The sequence below is a fragment of the Zootoca vivipara genome, chromosome 6 (assembly GCF_965207765.1).
Source record: "Zootoca vivipara chromosome 6, rZooViv2.hap1.1, whole genome shotgun sequence".
In the NCBI taxonomy this organism is placed as follows: domain Eukaryota; kingdom Metazoa; phylum Chordata; class Lepidosauria; order Squamata; family Lacertidae; genus Zootoca; species Zootoca vivipara.
Window position 1 is genome coordinate 24,974,912 of NC_142589.1, and position 21,541 is coordinate 24,996,452.

At 50.8% G+C, this 21,541-nt stretch overlaps 2 protein-coding genes across 2 annotated transcripts; both read left to right on the forward strand.

The window, feature by feature from the left end:
- Positions 1–637: 637 nt before the first annotated feature.
- On the forward strand, positions 638–17,241 carry AARS1 (alanyl-tRNA synthetase 1). Its single transcript, XM_035118167.3, has 21 exons — positions 638–918; positions 2,931–3,093; positions 3,701–3,889; positions 4,848–4,993; positions 6,155–6,346; positions 7,270–7,414; positions 8,293–8,438; positions 9,063–9,171; positions 9,290–9,440; positions 9,887–10,011; positions 10,598–10,742; positions 11,062–11,240; positions 11,898–12,011; positions 12,395–12,601; positions 13,322–13,506; positions 13,807–13,915; positions 14,161–14,274; positions 14,481–14,600; positions 15,153–15,239; positions 15,456–15,569; positions 16,446–17,241. Exons 2-21 carry the CDS (start codon positions 2,950–2,952, stop codon positions 16,629–16,631), a joined length of 2,907 nt encoding a protein of 968 aa, XP_034974058.3. The 5' UTR covers positions 638–918; positions 2,931–2,949; the 3' UTR covers positions 16,632–17,241.
- A 1,381-nt stretch (positions 17,242–18,622) lies between these two features.
- EXOSC6 (exosome component 6) lies at positions 18,623–21,466 on the forward strand. The gene has a single exon (XM_035118797.3). It carries the CDS (start codon positions 19,262–19,264, stop codon positions 20,102–20,104), a length of 843 nt encoding a protein of 280 aa, XP_034974688.3. The 5' UTR covers positions 18,623–19,261; the 3' UTR covers positions 20,105–21,466.
- The last annotated feature ends 75 nt before the right edge of the window (positions 21,467–21,541 follow it).

Below are 21,541 nucleotides of genomic sequence, written 5' to 3' on the forward strand. Positions count from 1 at the left end.
TGGTGAACAACTGGAATCAGAGGAAAAGAACAGGGGGAGGCAGTTGCCCCCAAAATCAAATTTGGACAGTTTTTTTTGCACGCAGAAGGGATTTCAAAACATCTCCTACCCAAAGTCAACAAACGTTTTAAAGCATATGAATGAGGAAGTGCCAACGCCACTTGGGTACCTGATGCCCATCTCAACAGTCTGGGGGGCTTATGCTAGAAATTCTGCTTTCTCCTGCTTTATTCAAACAGGGCAAGGACGCCCTCTGGTGAGCATGATACACCTCAGTAGTGCTCTGAAGAGAACCAACGGACCATTTGGGATGCTCTCGTGGACCTGCCCTACCTTTGCACAACACACAATAGGAATCACACAGAAGTGTAGAGTTGGAAGGGACCAGCAGCCCTCCTGCCCCTGTGCACTCCCAAAATCTTCTCTGGGAGGTCTCTCAACCCTGCAGAGATGATTTGGAGGGTGCAGAGGAGAGGAGGAGAAAGATCCACTCAGACATGTTTGTTGTTGTTTAGTCGTTTAGTCGTGTCCGACTCTTCGCCTTCCTAAATATCAGGCAGGAGACGCAGAAGGAACAGCCTCCACCCGCGACGTCTTGCTTTACACCCCCTCGCTCACACCCCTCAGGGTCCGCCCTGCCCACAATGGCGGCCTCCTCGCCGCCTTCAGCCCTTTCCCGGGGAGCCACGTGACTGCGGTTTCAGAGCCGTTGCATCAGCCCCCGCGCCTCGCTAGCGCCGCGCTTCGTGACGTTGACGGGCAGCCGCGTTGAGCACCCGCAGACCGGCTATTGAGCCTCATTGGCCGACGGGGTGGGCGGGGTTAAGGGAGGGGAAACCCGCAGAAGGTCTGGGTGTGCAGTGGAAGAGTGTCGCTCCGGTTCCGCGTGGAAAGGTTGACTGGAGAGCGGCAGGAAAGGTACGGAGGCGTTTGGGCTGGAAGTGGGGCTGAAGAAGGAGTGGGGGCTGAGGGGTCTTTCTCATCCTTCGCTTTTTGGAAGGCCGCGCTGCCCGCCGCCTGCTGCGTCTTCTGGGGCTGCCTGAGGGCCACAGCCGCGGGGGATTCTGGGAGTCTGGTTCATGGTTCTGGCGTGGGGTGACAGCCCTGAGTTGAGGCACAGCTGCCTGGCCCGTGAGACGGGGTCTCTGAAGCCAGCAGTCACTTCATTCATTCTGTGGTGTCAGAGTGGAGGGTGTGGGTGGGTTGGTGGGTGTATACACACACACACACACACACACAGCGAGAGAAATTATGCATTTTTCTGGTTTTTGCTAACTGACCCTCCAGATTTCTTTTTTTAGACTACAACTCCCATCGGCCCCAGCACCCGGTTGGCAAAGGCAGCCTTTGCCAAAAAGGCAAAAAGTCACCAGGGCATCGCCTCTGACACACCTACCCTTTGGCAAGCTGTCCCACTTCCCTTCTCCTGCCAACCCAGCAAGAGGAGTCCAGCTGCACTTGTGCACCTGGTCAGATCTCTAGGGAGGGGGTGGGACGTCAGGATCCACCTTGCTGCTTGATATGCCAATAGAGGCAACTAGGTTGCCGAGTTTTGACGCGGTGGTGCTGCGGTTAGATTTTGATGCAGGGCGCCTGGTCATCTGTATTCACCCGGTAAATTAAGGTTTTTTATTCTGGCATCTGTCTGGTGGTCCACTGTGGTTGGGGCCATTTGTGTAGGCTCTGGTCTCTCTTATTTTCCTTCAAGGGTTCCCTGTAAGAATGGGAAGTAGGGTAGTAGTTTGCCTCACAGAGATAGGGCAGTGCTGATGTGCTTCTGTAGAAGGATTTTATGGGTGAGTTTTGGTCATGCCTGGTTGTAGTATTGGAAGGAATTTTCCAACTCTGTAGTATGATTTAGCTGATAAGCCTGGCTAGGAATTCACCTTCCCCTCCAAGCGCAGGCCTTTATGTCAGTTCCGCAGGCACCTTGTGGGTGGTTCTGGGATAGCCTGGAGAGGTGTTTAGCTTTGCTTGCATTTGCCAGATTGCAGCAGAGATCAAGGGTGAGATCTGTTTTCTCTGTCCTTCTTCCAGAGAGCTATTCGCTTCCCCATAGTTGCTGTGCTTCTTTCTGGCACTCTTGATATACAGAAGTCAGATGTGTGGTGGCAGCATTATGAATGTGGCAAAAGGGCGCAAGGAGCAGCCAGGGGTGCCTGCGTAGAAGGGGCTGCCTTACCAAGGCCTTGCAGCCGCCATAGGCCAATTGCTGTTTTTTGTTCTCTGGGCTGGAGAACTGCTCTCCCATAGTGGTTTTTACAAAGAAAATAGGGAATGGACAGTACGTTTATGGCCTTTTTTGCACTATACATTTAAAGTGATGTCTTATAACAGTCATGGCTTCCCCCCCGAATGATCCTGGGAGCTGTAGTTCATTAAGGGTGTTGAGAGATCTTGGACCACATTCCCCTCACAGAACTACATTTCCCAGAGTTCTCTGGGAAGAGGGGCACATTGTTAAACTACTCTGGTGATTGTTGTGAGGGGAAGATGGATCAAGTGACTCTTAGCACCCTTAACAAACTGCAGTTCCCAGAATTCTTTGAGAGAAGTCATGTGTTGCTAATATAAGACTATTTTAAATGTATACTGCAGATGAGGCCTATGTAAATTCATAAGTAGCACTGCCTGAGGCTGGACTAAGCTGTGATGTGAGGGCTTTTAGTTGACCTTAGAGATTAACATGGGAAAAACCTCCCCTCTTCCAGGGTAGCTAGGAACCAAGCTGTTTGGTGACTGATGGCCAGGCTGCCTTGAATTGTGTCAGGGTTGCACCCTCTAGCCAGAAGCCATTGGAGGATGTCCTTGGCGGCAACTGCTGAGATCTGAATTCTAACTTGAGCTGCTCCAGCTGGTGTTTTATATAGGATTTTCAGCATTGCCTTGAACTGCTTTCTCTCCCCACCCCCTTTTTTTGTTCTCCCCAGTGTGAGTGGTGATCCCAAGATGGAGGTGACGTTAACAGCCAGCGAGATCCGCCAACGGTTCATCAACTTCTTCGTGGAGAACCAGCACACCTATGTGCACTCCTCAGCCACCATCCCCATGGATGACCCGACTCTGCTCTTTGCCAACGCCGGCATGAATCAGGTCAGACACAACAAACGTTTGTAGAATTACAAATTGTTTGGAGAAAGTTTCCTCCCCTGTCTTAGGTAAAGGTAAAAGACCCCTAGACAGTTATGTCAAACTAGTCCAGTCAAACTAGATTATGGGGTGCAGGTCGAGGGAACCGGCTTTTGACTGCAGGCAGCCTTTCCAGGTCATGTGGCCGGCATGACCTCTGGCGCAATGGGACACTGTAAATAGTGCCAGAGCGCACAGTAACGCCGTTTACCTCCCTGCTGCAGCAGTATCTATTTATCTATTCTCGCTGGTATGCTTTCAGACTGCTAGGTTGGTAGGAGCTGATACAGAGCAATGGGAGTTCCGTCTGTCACACAGATTCGAACTGCCGACCTTCCAGTCGGCAAGCTCAAGAGGCTCAGTGGTTTAGACCACAGCGCCACCCACTCCCTCTTACATGCCTAGGACTAGGGGCGTTGACCAATGGCACTGATCAGCTGTAGGTTTGAAGCAGACAGAAGTGTCATTTGATCTCTTGGGTCCCTGTTGGCACGTTTGCCTGAAGTCCCTCTTCTGCCTAGAGGCTGAGCTGAAGGCAGTCGCCTTCTTCTTCTTCTTCCTTCTCTCCCAGTTCAAGCCCATCTTCCTCAACACAATCGACCCCTCTCACCCCATGGCAAAGCTGACCCGAGCAGCCAACACTCAGAAGTGCATCCGGGCTGGCGGGAAGCACAATGACCTGGACGACGTTGGCAAGGACGTCTACCACCACACTTTCTTTGAGATGCTGGGCTCCTGGTCTTTCGGAGATTATTTCAAGGTGAGGGCATTCCCGGTGGCCTTTGCCTGTACAAATGCAGGTAACCAGCTGGTAAAATGCTTAGCAAATGCACATATTTTAGAATTAAAGCCATTCACACGCTGCTGCTGCTGCTGGCAGATCATACATCTAGAGGTTATGCTGGTTGAAATGTTTGTTATGACAAATTAGGAATGGTTTGGTAACAGTTGGAGTAGCAGAGGGCTAAGAAAAAGGTTGGGCCTTAATGAGTGGGTGGTGGCCAGTGAGAGGAAGAAGGTAAGAATTGGGGGTAGACAGGGAACTGCAGTGCATAGATGCTGCCCTTCCAGTGGTCTCCTTCCCCTTAGAAATCCTGGCCAGCTCACCCTACCCACCCTCAGTCTCCTGCACAGCAGCTGCAAGTTCTTTTCTCTGGTGTGGTCAGTATCTGGGCTGTATTACTTCAGGATCTAGGTGTATGCTTAGATACATGATTGAATACTTCCACATGAAAGGGGGGAAACAATCCTTGTGCATAGAAAACTAGCACATCAGGATGAATGCTAGGCTAACAACTTGCCCCTTTCTGAAGAAGTGTATCTGAAGAAGTGTGCATGCACACGAAAGCTCATACCAAAATAAAAACTTAGTTGGTCTTTAAGGTGCTACTGAAGGAATTTTTTTATTTTACTTCGATCCAGACCAACACGGCTACCTACCTGTAACCAGAACTTGCCCCTTTAATAGAGAATATTTTCAGTGGACGAATATTGCCATGTGTGTCGCCAACCTACAATCAGAAGTGGTGCCTGAAACCTGCTGGTTTCCTACAAGCATCTGATTGGCCACTGTAAGAACAGGAGCATCACTGATTCGGTGTTCTGGCTGGCAGTGGGTGCTGTAGAATTTAAGGCTCGTATCTGAAACTCGTCAAAGAAGTTATTATGTCATTCTCCATGTCAAGACCTTCCCAGCCCTGTTTTCTTCTTCCACTCAGGAGCTGGCTTGCAAGTTTGCCCTGGACCTGCTCACCAAAGAGTTCGGCATCCCTATTGAGAGGCTATATGTCACATACTTTGGTGGGAATGAAGCCGCTGGTCTGCAACCAGACTTGGATTGCAAGCAAATCTGGCTGGATCTAGGGTGAGTTTGGGACATCCAAAGGATGCAGGAAGAAGCTGCCTTTATGTGCCTTGAAGACTGGGAATTGCACTCGCCACCCACTCCCTGAATGGCAAGAGAATGGCCATCAGGATGATCCCAGGATTTCTTTGGTGTCTTCCACAAAAAAACAAAGGGGGCAAAGAAATCAAGCAGAAATCCAGAAATCCTGTTTATAAAATGCCTTTTGATGTCTCCAAGCGTTGCCATGACCTGAATTTCAAGGGCAACCAATATGATACAGGGTTTGGAAAATGAGCCTTATGAGGAATGGTTGAGGGAGCTGGGTATGTTTAACCTGAAGACGAGGAGACTGAGAAGTGACATGAGAGCCATCTTCAAATATCTGAAGGGCTGTCATTTAGAAGATGGAGCAAGCTGCCTTTCTGTTACTCCAGAAAGGGGGGGGGGAACCGAGCCAATGGAATCAAATCAAAGGTTAAGAATAACTTTCTGACAGTAAGAGCTGTTCAACAGGTTGGATGACTATCTGTCCAGGATTCTTTAGCTGAGATACCTGCATTGCAGGGACTTGGACCAGAGGACCCTTGGGTCCGCTTCCAACTCGACAGTTCCATGCATCTATGCTTCTCTCTTCTAGTCAATGGCTATGTTTGGACTTCATGCTTACCTTTGAGCAAGGTTGCGAATGAGCCTAATCTTTCCCCATGTGGCCTGGAGGAGGGGTTTGGAAGCTTTCACCTTCACTTCAGATTAGCTGCAGCTTGGCATGTTGTCTGGACCTACAACTGTGGGTTAATCTTAACTGTGGTTAGTTTAAACAAGGCAACTTCAGAAACCATGATTTTAAAATAACAGTTAAGATTAACCATAGTTTTCAAGGTTCAGACACAACAAACTCTGGTCAGTCAAAAGTGGGGGGTTTTCTTTTTGACCAAGGAGTGGGGGCATGAGTCTGGGAGAAGGCTAGGCTTGTTTGCATCTTGCTAAGCCATAGTTTAGTGTGGCCTCCACATGCAGCCAGAGTTGAAGGTTCATTAACGTGATGAAGCTGACAGTGATACTTTTTCAGATGACGTTACCTGAGTAAGTCAGAGTTCAAATGGCTCCTCCATATTGCCTGTTCAAGGAATCTGTAACTTGTGGAATTCCTTGCATTACTGGCCATTTCCTTCTTTGCAGTTTGGCAGAGAGTAGGATTCTTCCGGGCAGCATGAAGGATAACTTCTGGGAAATGGGAGACACTGGGCCATGTGGACCTTGCAGCGAGATGCACTACGATCGAATTGGAGGCCGGGATGCCGCCCATCTCGTCAATCAAGATGATCCCAACGTGCTGGAGATTTGGAACCTGGTGTTCATACAGTACAACAGGTGCTGCAAGAATTGTTTTCCTTTCCTGTAGCATGGTGGCAGTGCAGTAGCAGAGCAGGTGCTTTTCTTACAAAAGGTCCCAGGTTCAATCCTGGGACCAGGTGGGGTTGTCAAAAAAAATCCCGGAGAGCCACCGCCAGTCACCAGAAACAAGATGAGCTTGATGGACCAGTGATCTGACTCTGTTCAAGGCAGCTTCCTCTTTCCCTTTGATGCCTTTCACCTGTGGTGTGTTACCTCTCCCCCTGCTTTGCAGGTAATGCTGGACTCCACATCCAGTGAGGAAACTTTCCTGTCTTCACAGATTTAGGTGTTGAACATAATGAATGGCCTGGATAGTGGCTATTTATTCCTCACCTTTCATTCCTAAGAATTTTGTCCTGATCTTTGCAGCAATACAGCAGATGCTAGGGACAGATCCTAAAATAATATATAAATATTATATGAGAAAACAGCCTCTCCTCATTCATTACAGTAGGGCAACCATATACTTGTTGGTTGTGTGAGGGAGGGTTCTGTGTTGCTATTTTCTGCATAGGCTGTGACAGGATGCTCCGAAATCAGGGAAGCTCCCATTTGGGCTGTACTTTTGTTACTTTAATTAGTTGTAGACCTCTTCATCCAAACCAGGAAAACTATGATGAGCAACTTTGGAACAAGCCTGGATATGAAGACTTGGTTTGAGCTTGGGTTGATCTCCAGGTTTGTTCCAGAGCTGTTAAGAGTAAATTCCTGGTTTGGGTGAAATGGGGAACTGTCATCAGCGGAGATGCTTTGATCCATTTCCATGCTTGAGTGAATGGGATGAGAGTGCAGGCGATAGGCTCATTCACCTCTCTGCTTATTAAGGTTCTGAACCAGCCCTCTGTTTGCATTATTCTGTGTGAATCATGGAGCGTTTTTCTTCCTCTCTCCTGTACCAGAGAGGCTGATGGGACCCTGAAACCTCTTCCCAAGAAGAGCATTGACACGGGCATGGGCCTGGAGAGGTTGGTGTCGGTGCTTCAGAACAAGATGTCCAACTACGACACAGATCTCTTCGTGCCCTACTTTGAAGCTATCCAGAAGGTACCTGCCCAGATGTACTGCGAGCAAATCTGTCAATATGTGGATTCTCTCGAAATGGAGTGTCTGTCAGTGCCCTGAGGTCCTCCTGGCTCAGGGACATAACAACATTCACCTTCCTCCCACTGAATTTCACAACTTGGTAGCTTTCCTCTGTTCTCATGTGTGGCTGACTGACCCGGGACAAACGTCTTTTTTTAATATACGCAGATCTTCTAAAATTTATACTAACACCTCAATTTCTCCAGTTCCTGGTGGCATTACATTGTATGTTTTAGCTCTGTAACTGAACTGAGGATCTGGATCTGGCTGGTGGGCTGGAGCCTTACCTCTCCTGCCCCCAAACTTGACAGGTGGGCAGGGTCAGTCACAGTGGCAGCAGGTGACAGGAGGCATTCAGCTGATCAGTGGTGCCTGCAAACCCGGCGCTCTGCAGGGATGCATCTCTTTACCTGTCTTCATTTGATGGCAGGTCTCAGGTGGGTGTGGCTTGGCCAAAGCAACCTCATGGGCCAACTCTAGCCTTGTGGGTTAGAGATCTCCCACTGCTGCTCAGAGAGGATGATTTTTGTAGCTCTCTGTGAGATTATATGATTGTGGCTGCATTTGTTTTAATCTCTGCCCTGATATTGGTGGTTTGGGGTTTTATAAAAAGAATTTTTATGCTGCTATTTGACATGGGGTTCTGTCAGACGTGTACTTTTAATTTCATTGCCCAGAGAAGCTTGATTATGAGGCGAGAACTGTAATAAGCAAAGGGTCAGAGCAGCTTAGAAGAAAAACCCGTAATGCCTGTAATCTCCTAGACCTGCTCTGATTCCTTAACCATTTCATTTCTCTCCCATCTCTTGGATGTCACCTACATGCCTTCTTCCTTGTAGGGCACTGGCTGCAGGCCCTACACTGGGCGGGTCGGGGAGGAAGATGCTGATGGCATAGACATGGCCTATCGTGTCCTGGCTGACCACGCCCGAACCATCACAGTGGCCCTTTCAGACGGTGGAAGGCCTGATAACACCGGCAGGGGGTGAGAGAGTGGGCTGTGTGGAGCTTTTGTGGTGAGGGGCTGGGTAAGAAAGGATGTAGCATCTGTGGCTAAGCTGATTAGGGTTGAAAGTCATGGTCAGGACCGACCCTGCCAATAGGCAGATTGGGAAAACTGCCTTGAGTGGTCAATGCGAGAAGCGGCTGCCCTCCCTTTCCGCATCTTTAGCCCCCATCCATTCCCTTCTGTTGCCACATTGTCTGACCTGGGACCCCGAATCTGGCCTGTTGTCTTGTGGGAATGGGGTTACCCTGATATGGGTTGGTTGTCTGAAGATGACAAAACGATGTGTTAGGAGCCCTTGGTCTTATCAGGAAGGACGGGATCCTAGTTTATGTGTGGATTCACATTGTGTTTCTCAAACTTGGCTCCCCTGGCTGTTGGACTACAAATACAATCATCCCTAGCTAGCAGGACCAGTGGCCATGGATGATGGGAGTTGTGGTCCTACAACAGCTGGGACCCAGGTTTGAGAAACAAGGGTTAGAGGCCCAGGATGAGTGGGAAGTGTCCTTTGTGGTGTGAAAAGTTGGGGGTCCCTGATGTGTTTTCCAGAGTGTAGGGCGCCACTAATTCCAGCCTCTGCCTTCTGCTCCCCTTGGATAGGTATGTTCTGAGGCGCATCCTCCGACGTGCTGTGCGCTACGCCCACGAGAAACTCAACGCCCCCAAGGGATTCTTTGCCGGCCTGGTAGACGTGGTGGTGCAGTCTCTGGTAAATCTGTAGTCCTGTCCCCTTTCCTTTGCTCTTGAAGCTTCCAGGTTTTGGGAGGGAGGGAGGGAGGGAGCCAGGGAGCTGCTTTCACTTAGCTAACAGCTCCTGTTACTCTCAGGGCGATGCCTTCCCTGAGCTGAAGAAAGACCCTGAGATGGTGAAAGACGTCATCAACGAAGAGGAGGTGCAGTTCCTGAAGACGCTGAACAGAGGGCGCCGCATCCTCGACAGGAAGATTCAGAGCTTGGGAGACTGCAAGACTATTCCTGGTATGGCCCAAGGCCAGCAACCCCTGCGTGGAAATGGCTTTGATGCGAGGAAGTGAGCCAAGCTGCCTGCCGCTTGGGGAAAGTCAACTCATTGGCCGGTCCATAGGGTGGGGCAGGAGGAGAATACCAGTTTCTCACTGCGAGCTTTGTGATGAATTGAGCCTTAAGTAGAAGCTGGTGGTTTGAAGGATGGAGAGAAACAGGTCCCGCTTACAGTACAGAGCTGGGCCAGGCCACAAGAGGACAACCCTCCTTTCCCTTGGGGGCGAAGTGAGGGCAAGGCTTTGCCTGTTTCCCCTAGCCCTGTGTGTTTGCAAGGAGCAGGTTAATGGGAGAGAATCATTTCCCTAGTAAGGAGACCTGCAGAAACCCCACAACAGGGAGCATGAGCTGATCAGAAGCTGTGCTGTGGGTTTAACTCTTCTGCAATCCTTTTCCTCCTCCAGGAGACACTGCATGGCTGCTCTATGATACTTACGGTTTCCCTGTGGATCTGACCGGCCTCATTGCAGAAGAGAAAGGCTTGAAGGTGGACATGGAGGGTTTTGAGGAGGAGAGGAAGTCTGCCCAGGTAGGGCTTGGCCATCGCCAACTGAGCACAGTATATGTATTGATGAAGATAAACATCATATGTAGACAGCTAGAGGCACAAGCAGAGCCAGGCAGGCAGGCATCGGTCCACTCAGTTGCATTGGGTTTTGGTTGTCCAGTTGGCTCTTTGATTTCTTAGTCACTCCACACAAGGCACTTCTATTCCTGCTTATTACCACCTTCTACTCCAGCTTCCATTGGTCAGCTTTGCACAGGAAAGGGCGGGTGATAGCAGCATTTGTAGCATGCAATTCATATCCTCAAAAGCCAGGAATTGGAAGGGTGGCAGGACATTGCTTGGATAAAAAGGCTGCCTGAGATCTTTGCCTGGGACCTTGAGGAAGGCAGCTGCCTGCCAAGGTAGGCAGCTTTGGGCTCAGCCTTCCCCAACTGTGTGCCCTCCAGATCTTTGTTATTCCTGACAGCTGCCCATGTTGGCTGGGGCTGATGGGTATTGGTGTTGAATAACATCTGGAGGCCCACAGGTTGCCCGTACCTGAGGTGGTTGCTTTTATGCCGAGGGCTTCTTGGCCTGCTTTTCACCCTCAATTTGCTTACATTCCCAGCTCAAGTCTCAGGGCAAGGGAGGTGGCGATGAAGACCTCATCATGCTGGACATCTACGCCATTGAAGAACTCCGGTCCAGGGGCTTGGAGGCCACAGATGACTCTCTGAAATACAACTACACATCGGACCCCAGTGGCAGTTATGGTGGGTTCTAAGTAGCTCCCTCTCGTCCAGCACATTGTTTTCTTGATGGGTTGGAACATGTTAGAAGGAACTCGCTTGTCAATACTTTTTATACCTAAAACGCATTAGTAATTGAGGAATGTGAACCAAAAAGCTTGCTGTGGAAACGATAGGGGTTTTTTTGTTATTAAATTTTTTTGTGGGTAAGTTGACATTAGGAGATTTCGGTTCAGAATTTTCTTCTCTGTTTAATTTTGTGACTGTTTATAAGGGGAAGGGTCATGGTACAGGCAAGGGGCTCTTGCTTTGCTAACTCCCACTTTTCTTTTCTGACGTGCAGAGTTCAGTAGTGCGGTGGCCACTGTCAAAGCCCTCCGCCGGGAGAAGGCCTTTGTGGAGGAGGTGTCAACAGGCCAAGAGTGCGGGGTTGTCTTGGACCACACCTGTTTCTACGCTGAGCAGGGCGGGCAGACATACGACGAAGGCTACCTTGTCAAGGAGGATGAAGGCAGTGAGGATGTACGTTGGGCCTGCTTGGGAGCCTTGGGATTCGGAGTCTCATAGTGGGAAGGGCTTTGGGGGCTTCTGAAATTGGTGGCGTATTGCCTTATTTTGCCCCAGAATAGTGGCAGAGGATCGCAGTGGAATCTAGCACTCCAACCTTCCCTATATCTCTGTCCCTTGTTAAACCTGCCTGGTCTGGAAAGTCTGTGTCAGTTGTTTGAGACAGAGAGGGTGGTGACCATGGAGAGATCCATCTATGTGTCGGCACCTCGTGTGTTGAATGCACTCCAAGCGTGTGAGGTCGCCAACGCAGTCCTCTAGATGCCGAGGCAAGAGCATCTTCACCAGGATTTCTGGTGCTTACAAGGGCAGCTTCTGCTCTTTCCCCTTTTGAAAACCACGTCCTGCTCTTTGGTTGATTGTTGCTTTCATTTTTGCGTCTGTTTTCTTTTTCTTTAACACTTTTATAAGCATAGTAAGTTTTCACATGATTTTTTAAAAATGTCACTGATGTTTTTTACTTTCGTGAGTCGGTTTGTAGACTTGTGATGGAGAAGCAGCACGATCATAAGCATTTAAAATCCAGTGCGTCTCTGCCACCCTGCCCTGGCCTTGGTCTCCCATTACTGCCTTTGCCCATCATCGGCTCTTGTCTGCCTTTGGTTTTTTCAGAAGACAGAGTTCACGGTGAAGAATGTCCAAGTGCGCGGAGGTTACGTGTTGCACGTGGGCACCGTCTATGGGAGCCTGAAGGTGGGAGACACTGTACGGCTGTACGTCGATGAGGTGAGTGGCTCGTGCATTTGATGTCAAAGGTGTTTCAGACTAGAATCCCACTCTTTCTATGCATTTAGTCATTCATTACATTCTTATTGCTTCTTACACATTCAAGTTTTATTGCATTCCTTAGAATTCAAATTGTGGTGCAATGAAATAAAATATAAGAAACAAAAGAAGCAATAAAAACCAGCCTGGATATTGAATGCAAATATTGAGCGGGCCGCCTCCCATCTTCTTCCACAAATCCACAGCCCTGAACAAAGCTGGTGGGTGGGCCACAATCTGGTCCCCGCTGCTTTTGGCCACTAGTGCAGAGGGAGGAGGGGGAACGGCCTCCTCTTTCCTCCTCCCTTCACTGTTCACTTCCGTCTCCTCCTCTCACCCCACAGCCCAGGCGGCAGCCCATCATGAGCAACCACACAGCCACCCACATCCTCAACTTTGCCTTACGAGCTGTGCTGGGCGAGGCCGACCAGCGAGGCTCCTTGGTGGCTCCAGACAGGCTGCGCTTTGATTTCACAGCCAAGGGAGCCATGTCCACCCAGGAAATCAAGAAGGCGGAAGAAATTGCGAATCAGATGATTCAGGAAGCCAAGGTAGGAGGAGAACTTGGTACGGCTGGTGCGTGCGTGTTCATCTGTCTCATGGGTAGGAAACCTTGGGCCCAGGGACAAAATGCAGCCCTCTAGACCTCCCTAGCTGGCCTTTGGGGCCCTCCCCAGCCCTGCTTTGCCCCCTCTTGGGGTGTCCTCACTTGGCTGAAATGGTTCTTCGTGCTGTGACCAGGACCTCCTGCTTCCCTGGGTAGAGAGGGGATAAAATTTGTGTTCATTGCACTGCCCATTCTTTCCTCTGGACCCACCCACTGCTGCCTTGTGGCCTCTGGAAGATTGCTAGAAGTCAGTGCAGCCCCCTGGCTGAAAAGGGTTCCCCACCGCTGCTTTGAGGTGCTGAGAACATGCAGGTCCTGCTCTTGAAGCCTCCAAATCTTTGACAAGAGGGCATGGCAACAGGCATTTCCAAAGAATGCTCCTTCTCACTTGTGGCCTGGGCTCTTCCATTCCCTTTTCTTCAACAGAACAAATGCCATAATAATAAAATACAGCATTTCTCTTCTGATTTTCCCATTATATTCTCTCATCGATCCTTACAGCAATCCTATGAGGTGTAACAGTATTATCCCCACATGCTTCATTTACTCTTCCCCTGCTTTTTACCTGTGCATATGTTTGTTTTAGACTAGCCTGCAGTCTGATCCAGCAAGACTCTTCCTGTGCTCTTCCTTGCCCTTAACTTCACCGTGGTCTGTCCCCCAGGTGGTGTATGCCAAAGACTGTCCCCTGGCAGCTGCCAAAGCCATCCAGGGCCTCCGCGCAGTGTTTGACGAGACATACCCTGACCCCGTGCGCGTGGTCTCAATCGGAATCCCCATCGAGGATATGCTGGCCGACCCCTCCAGTGGTGCAGGTGCCCTGACGTCGGTCGAGTTCTGCGGGGGAACGTAAGTCCGGCAGGAGGGCTTGGGACGGAGGAGAGTTTCAGATCCATAGCAAGAGAGCTGCCCTACCAAATGGTGGACCCATGGGAGTGCCTATTGCTTGTTCTCCTTGCCACTCCACGCAGCAAAGGGTTGGCCGGAAGGGATCTTGGCCTGTACCCAAAGCTGAGGCTGCCTCGCTCCTTCCAGAACAAAATCCCCATATCTTCCCCCCCTCTCTCTGAAGTCAAGCTCCCTCAGTTGCCTACTCGGGAGATGCTTGTAAATGTCCGTGGCATTTCTCAGTCTCTGATATTTTCACAGGCACTTGCAGAATTCTGCTCACGCCGGTCACTTTGTCATTGTGTCCGAGGAAGCAATTGCCAAGGGCATCCGGCGCATAGTGGCTGTCACCGGAGCAGAAGCACACAAGGTGAGTAGGGGGTGAGGAGGTGCAGTGGGCAATGATCAAGCTGTGGGTGAGATGGGGAAATAACATCTGGGCTGGGGACCTGCAGGCCTGGACACTTATGTACAGCTGTGCAGCCTTCTCCGTCTGGCCCCAAGAATACACCACAGGGCACACCACAGTCACCCTGCTATGGTTGTGGGAGAGTAAAAGCCACCGTTTCTTTCCAATGCCACCTCAAAATCCTGAACCCCCTTTCTCTTCCCAAGGCACTGAGGAAAGTGGACATCCTTAAAAAGCTACTCTCTGACCTGGAAGACAAGGTGAAGGTGCAGACCGCCCCCAACAAAGAAGTCCAGCGCGAGATCGCAGACCTTGGCGAGGTACGAGAGCAGGGGGAGGGGAGAGGTGGGGTCACTGCTAACAGGATGGTGGACTAGATAGGCCACTGGCCCATTCCAGCAGGCTCTCCTTTTGTTCTTAAATGTGGAAGGCATCTGGACCCGCACCGAACATGCTGGGAACACAACAAATTATTTGTCCTTTGTGAAACGTAGGCTGTAGCTTCAGTGCCGCCTTCTGGTTGCAGGTGCTGGCCATCTCCGTCATTCCCCAGTGGCAGAAAGACGAACTCCGAGAGGCCCTCAAAGCCCTGAAGAAGGTGATGGACGACCTCGACCGTGCCTGCAAAGCAGACATCCAGAAACGAGTGAGTTCTCCCATCCCACTGTCATAGGCAAAGGGGGTGGAAATGGGTAGAAATGGCAGTGTTCCCTTTTTGAAAGCACATGCAAGCAGTGATCAGGAAAGGGGGGCCCCTTCGCTAAGACTGTTTTAAAAGGGAAATGTGGCTGCTCCTATCTGTTGTGTGACTTTAGCCTCCAGCCACTGCTTAAGCCCACCTGCAGCTTCTTTTCCCTCTCTCTGGAGGGAAGAGCCTGGACCACCAGAGCAGACTGTGAGGTCCACCCACCCACCCAACTCTCATACATCTGCTGCATAGTCCAAACACAGCAGATCTTTTTGCCAGATTTCAGTTGCTGCCAGCCACTCTTTGTGTATTTGCCTTGGCCAAAGAGCAATGTGTGCATTTCCACACACCTGCATCCTTATGCCTGACACGCTGCTTATGTTTTTCTGTTCTCTGCAACACGAAAGAAGCATCCCTTTGCATTTGAGAGGAGCTTTCCCTTTCTTCCCCACTCCCATCACCAGCGTTCCTGAGCCTGACAGGCAGCCTGATCTCTCTTTGTTCCTTCAGGTTCTGGACAAGACGAAGCAGCTCATCGAGGCTCACCCCAACCAGCCACTGGTCATTCTGGAAATGGAGAGTGGTGCTTCTGCAAAGGTAACCCCCAAATCCCTTCTCGTTGCCCTTTGCACAGGAGGCGGAGGTGCATTGGGCAAGGAGGGAATCTGCGCAACTTGCTGTGGCTGCAAGCAAGTTGCTCCTGTCAAACCACTGGGAATTGCTGATCTACTGCAAATTCCCCAAAGATCTGAGAACTGGATGTGGCTGTGCATAGCACGTGCTCTCTGTAACCACACTTGTGTCTTTCTGCAGGCACTTAATGAATCTCTGAAGCTGTTGAAGACTCATTCACCTCAGACAGCAGCCATGCTGTTCACCGTGGATAATGAAGCCAGCAAGATCACCTGCTTATGCCAAGTCCCTCAGGTAGACCCGCGGTGGGTTGGGGATGGGAGTGGGGATTCAGCACTCTTGGGGTACCAACTGACCAGGCAGAAGGTGGTATTCATCTAAGCTTTACTCAGAGTAGCTCCACTGAAATTAATAGGCTAAACTTGGTCATGCTCATTAATTTCAGTGGATGTATTTGGGTAGCTGGAGGAATAGGCTCTGCTTCAACTGTGGGGAGCCTCCCAATCCCAGCCACTTCCCCCTGAGCCTTTAGAGGAGAAATAGAAAGGTTCCTCACCTCTGGTCTCAATATTCTTTGTCCTTGGAGGGTGTTAAATACAGAAGCTTTCCTACTCCTATAGAATCCGGCCTCTTGTCTGTAAGCTTTGTAGTAAGGAGTGTGCACCAACCAGAAAATTCAGTTTGTACTCCAAGTTGGCACTTCAGAAGACAGCTCACCTCGATCCAAAGCACTTTGGAAGTTAGCAGATTTGGTACCAGTGTGAGGCAGATTGCATTTGGGGTGTGGGGAATCCCACTCACTATTTGGGAAGTCAAGGAAGGCCGTAACTTAGCAGAATTGGATGAAATTTGCAGGCGTACTTGCCCCTTCTGAGAGAAGTTGATTGCGGGGATGGTGGGGGCAATTGAAAGCAAGTCCCTTTCCTTCCTCAAAGCCTTGTCATTGGAGAGTCCCCAACTCTTCCCTTATGAGACTTGGTTTCTAGACCCCTCGTTATCCTGGTTTACCCTTATCTGGACACGCTGTTTAGTTGTTCAGTTCTGGGGCCCACATGAGAATGACACCCTCCACGCACAGCCCTGAGCATCACAGGATCTTGTATATTCTTGACAGCTCTCAGAACCAAGAGGTGCAGAACTCTAATGCAGGCTGTCTCTGTTTTTTTTAAGGAGGTCGTTGGCAAAGGGCTCAAGGCCAGCGAATGGGTGCAACAGGTGTCTGGGCTGATGGACGGCAGGGGGGGCGGGAAAGACCTCTCTGCCCAGGCCACAGGCAAGAACACCGACTGCCTTGAAGAAGCCCTGAAGCTGGCAACAGACTTTGCCAAGCTCAAGCTGGGTGAGCTGAAGAACTGATCCCCAGCCTGTGGAGCAAACTCAAAAGGGGAGCTGTCTGCTTGGCCAATAGGTTAGGAGTTCTACATTAGCGTTATGTCTGTGGAGACAAAGACTGCACATTGTTGTCCTTCTAAATTCAGCCTCTCGGGCACTAACCAAGCAAGGTGGCCCTGTAAGGTGATGACTTGATCACAGGACACCCGAGCCCATGACTGCACAAGTTCTGATCTTGTATCACGGTGATATAACTGAGCTGCCTCAAGGGGCCTGCTGCCAACTGAGTGTCCTCCTTTTTTTGCACACAGCCATTGGGACACGTAGATGCTTCCTAACATTCTAAAGTTTAATTCTGCAGTGCTGCTCCTGTTGCACCGTTTGAATGGGGCTCTGCACAGCCACCTCCGTCCATGCTCAAGCACTTGAAGCATTTGCTGTAACGTGAACATGTGCAGGGGGTGAGCAATCAAGGCTGCTATAATCTCTTTCGTTGTAACTGGGTAACCCTTGCTTCGGTTCGTAGTGTTAACCTCTGTTGTAGCAAAGCCTTACCTGGGCAGACTTGCCCTGGCATGAGGACTTCTGATCAGAATAGGTTCAGTGCTGAATAAATGAACAGATGTGTGTTTAAGTGAATTTGTTGCTATGGAACCAAAGAATGGTTACGCTAAACCACGGTTTAGTGTGAAGTGCGTAAGCAGGAACATGCCTTAGCCAGCCTCATACTCAGGTGCTCACCCCGCCCCTTCCTCCCACATGGTTGCTGCTTGCTTCAGAAGCTGGCTTGGGGAAATCAACCCCCCATTATTGCCAATTGCAGTTACTGGTTTGGATGACACGGTAGGCTGTGGTTAACCTGCAAATTCCTTCTCGGTTGTGCCAGAGGGATACTTGAGCCAGTAGCTCACTTGAGCCCAAGCAAAATGGGGCTTGGGCCATCCTGCCCCTCTTCTCCTGGCTTATATCTTGCTTTCAGAGAACCTCAGCTCACCATTATGTGCAAAATGTGGGTTGTGGGTTACAGCAAACGATGGTTTGTTGCTAAAGAAGCCAACTTGTGAGCTTAATTATTGTTCATCGTAATTTACAATTCCCCCTTCATATATAATGCTAAGCCAAAATCTTTTCTGAAAGCAAACTTTAACGGAGCAGAGATCAGCTGGCCATGGGAGTAGGGTGGAGTTATGAGCGCCAGGTTTTATTTGGCCTCATGGAAGCCAGATGAATGAATGCCATCCTGGCATTAACCATTTCCAGCCTCGTTGACATGGCAAGAACAAATCCTCAGTGGCACAACATATTACAGAGGGATAATAAATTTTGGAAATGGTTGATACATCCACACACACAGGAGCAGCAGGCCCACAGTGTAAAAGTACTGTTTGCTCGCTAGAAAAAAGGCTAAACGTTCCATGGTAGCAGCTGGGATGTAGGGACAGCTTGGCCGTTCCATAGCAAGACATAGCTCCAAAATGGGATTGCCATTCACCAATAGAATGTAACAGAGGGCATGACTTCATAAAATAGTGCATAGCGCTCATCTCGTTGATCTGGGCCAGAAGAGGAGAGCAATGTGGCTGTCGGGGCAGTGGGTGACTCGGCCCAAGCAGTTTGGGGTCTTAGACCAAGACAGCGAGGTCAGCTGTGCCCAGTTGCTCATGAGCTTCTGTGGTGACAATACCTTTCTCTGTCCTGGGTAAAGCTGCACAGAGTGGTGCTCTGGTACTTGCAATGTCATGTACATCTTGGAGGCTGAAATGCAGGTTGGTGGCTTCTGCTAGTCCAGAGCATAAGTGAGGGCTCAGTTTAGATTGGAGGCTCCCCACCCACCTCCTTCCTCTTCCCTGAAGAAAGGCAGAAAAAGCATAACTGCACCTTGCTTTAAGCCTGTATGCAACCAGCTCTGATATTTCCCTAATAGTGAGCGAGGCTGCTGAGCGTCAACAAATGGAGGCCAAAACAGACTCCTGTGAAACAACCTAGGAAGCTTAAAAAGACAAGCTGTTAAAATACTTAAAACAGATTTATTACTTGTTGTATAAATTAGAGTCCCACTTCTAAGATGCGCCTTTGTAAGCAGCGATACACAGTGGGGAGAACTGTACGCAGCTGGTCAGAAATGCTAGGAACTCTGAGCTGCAAATCCTGAGTTTGTTGCTGTAAAAACTCTGTTGCCAGTTGGGGAGGGAGAGCACGGTGTGAGCGACGCCCCAAAACCAAGGCACGCGCAGCTTCCAACCCATCAGAAACTGTAGGAGCCCTGAATCTGCTCATTTCTTTGCCAAACTAAAAAAATTGATACAAAACGGCTCTTTAATCATGGATAGCGCTGGGGCACAATTCCCTCAACCCTGGCCACCGGCTCTTCTGGCTGGAGCCAAGATGAGCTGGACTCCACCGGGGAGCCCGGAAGCTTCCTTCTCAAGGCAGGATGATCCACAGTTGGTGGGGTACGGGAATCGAGGCACTCTCCCTGCCTCGACTCGTCTGCGAGGCGGGGGCTGCAGGTCCCCTCTCCGCCACGGCGCTCTTTCGGCGCTAAACCGCCCGAGCGCCTCGGAAGCGAAGTTGCTGCTCCCTCCGCCTGCCCCTCCCTCGAGCATTTTCCTCTTCCCCTTCCGGAGCGCGGCGCGCCAGCAGCCGACGAAACCATGCCGCTGGACCATCGCCGGGTGCCGGGACCGGAGGAGTCCCAGACGCCGCTGCTCTTCGCGCCCGTCGAGTCGTCGGAGGTTCCGACCCGCGACCCGTCAGCGCTGCAGCCGCTTTTCGCCCGCGCGGGTCTGCTGAGCCAGGCCAAGGGCTCGGCCTACGTGGAGCTCCACGGCGGCACCAAAGTGCTGTGCTCCGTGGCCGGGCCGCGCGAAGCCGGCGGTGGGGCGGGCGCGGCTGCTCCGGGCGAACCCCGCGGGCGGCTGGTGTGCGAGTTCCGACGGGCGCCCTTCTCGGGGCGCGGGGCACGCATCCGCCCCAACGAGCGGGAGCCCGAGCTGGCGCTGGCGCTGCAGGAGGCACTGGAGCCGGCCGTGCGCCTGGCGCGCTACCCGCGGGCGCAGCTGGAGGTGAGCGCGCTGCTGCTGCAGGACGGCGGCTCGGCGCTGGCGGCCGCGCTGTGCGCCGCGGGCCTGGCCCTGGCCGACGCCGGCGTGGAGCTCTATGACCTGGTGGCGGCGTGCGCGCTGTGCCGGGCCCCGGGCCCGGCGGGCGGAGAGTGGCGCCTGCAGCCCAGCGAGCCCGAGGAACGCGCCGCCGACGCCCGCCTCACCGTGGCGCTCCTGCCCTCGCTCAACCAGGTCTCCGGGCTGCTGGGCAGCGGCGAGGGAGGGCCCCCCGACAGCTGGGCGCACGCCGTGCGCCTCGGCCTCGACGGATGCCAGCGCCTCTACCCCCTGCTTCGACAGAGCCTCCTGCGCGCTGCCAAGCGCCGACCCGCGCCGGGCACCCAAGCGCCGACCGACACAGACGCGGCCCAGCCTCCCGCCGCCACCGCCTGAACTCCGGGAGCTTTTCAGGCTGCGTCTCTCTGGACTTCGGCTGCGTCGTGGTTTTGGATCCGGGATCTGAACGTGGTTTACCCGACCTGGGTGAAGTTGCCTGGCCTCCTGGCGAGGAACCGCAACCACGGAGGGCCCAGTCGCGATCCAGGGAAGGCGAGCCGACCCCTTTTTCCCTGGAGGGCAGGCCACATCCACAAGAGACCATCTCTGCAGCTCCGCGCTCTTTGCGAGGGAAACTTTGACGGAAAGGGAGAGACACTTCCGAAAGTCTACCGCACCACCGTCCGGCATAGAAAGCTAGCTTATTAAACGTGCCGGGAATTATTGCTCTGTGTAGTTTTCACCCAGTTGCTGGGATTTGGGAGAGAAAAAATGTGCTTTAAATGTTGTGAATATATGATATGTGGGTGCATGTCCACAGTCTGAGTCTCAGGAAAAACAAAAAAGGGTTATTTGCTGCTGGTTGAATCCAAAGTTCTACCGTGGTCTGAGTTTTCAAATTGCTATCAGTTTGGGATAGTCCAGTTCATTAGTCCTGTGTTGTTGGCGGCTATGTTTGCTTTCAAAATTCCAAAGTTTAAAAAAACTACACTTTGAAAATGTCAAGGAACAAAATGGGTTAATCCACACATCCTGCTTCTTCACCTCCTTTCTTGGAAAGTTACCCTCATTTCAAAGGAATTTTCCTTCCAAATCAGTGTGCTTTGCATTGCGGCAATTGTCAATAAGGCAACCTCATTCTCTGCATTCCTCCCCACTTCACTGAAACTCCTTGCTTTAAAACAGAAACAAAAAATTAAAAATCAGCGTTTTCTCTTAGGAAATACAGCAAGTTTTTTTTTTGTATTGGCTAAATGTTTGTTGCTGAAATTACTCCAGTGTTTTTCAACTTTTGTGTCCTCAGATATTATTGGGACTACAAGTCCCATCATCTCATCTGCTAATCTGGATAAGGATGGGAAGTTTAGCTCAACATCTGGGGACTAAATGCAGAACACTGTATCAGACTACTTCATTATGTAAAATCTCCTTCTGCAGACCGGTGGCATAATAAATTGTGTGTGACCTCCCTTGTTAAAAGGTCAGCCAAAAGATTGAAATGGTTTCTTCCTGCAGGGGTGATGGAAGTGAGCCAGTAACTGGTAATGGGGTCAAGGCAGATGGAGTGTGATTAGCTAATTTGGCAACAAGTTGCAGTGGCCACTTCCAGCACATGGACTCATTAATACTTGGGTCAGATTTACTAGCACCTACTAGCATCTTGTGATATGCAAGGCTTGAGAACCTGTTCTTCATGGAGAAAAGTTTATACTTGTAATAAAGTCTCTTTTTATAATTAAAACACACTATTTTGCATAACTTAAGGCTTTTTTTGTTTTCATGTCTTCTCCCTCTTACTCTCACTGTGGAATTGATGCAGTTGTCTTCAACAGT

Coding starts and splice junctions, on each gene's coding strand:
- AARS1 (XM_035118167.3), top strand. CDS start 2,950: ATGGAGGTGACGTTAACAGCCAGCGAGATCCGCCAACGGTTCATCAAC. Junction 9,441..9,886: donor AGACTGCAAGACTATTCCTG/GTATGGCCCAAG, acceptor TTCCTCCTCCAG/GAGACACTGCATGGCTGCTC. Junction 13,507..13,806: donor GTCGAGTTCTGCGGGGGAAC/GTAAGTCCGGCA, acceptor ATATTTTCACAG/GCACTTGCAGAATTCTGCTC.
- EXOSC6 (XM_035118797.3), top strand. CDS start 19,262: ATGCCGCTGGACCATCGCCGGGTGCCGGGACCGGAGGAGTCCCAGACG.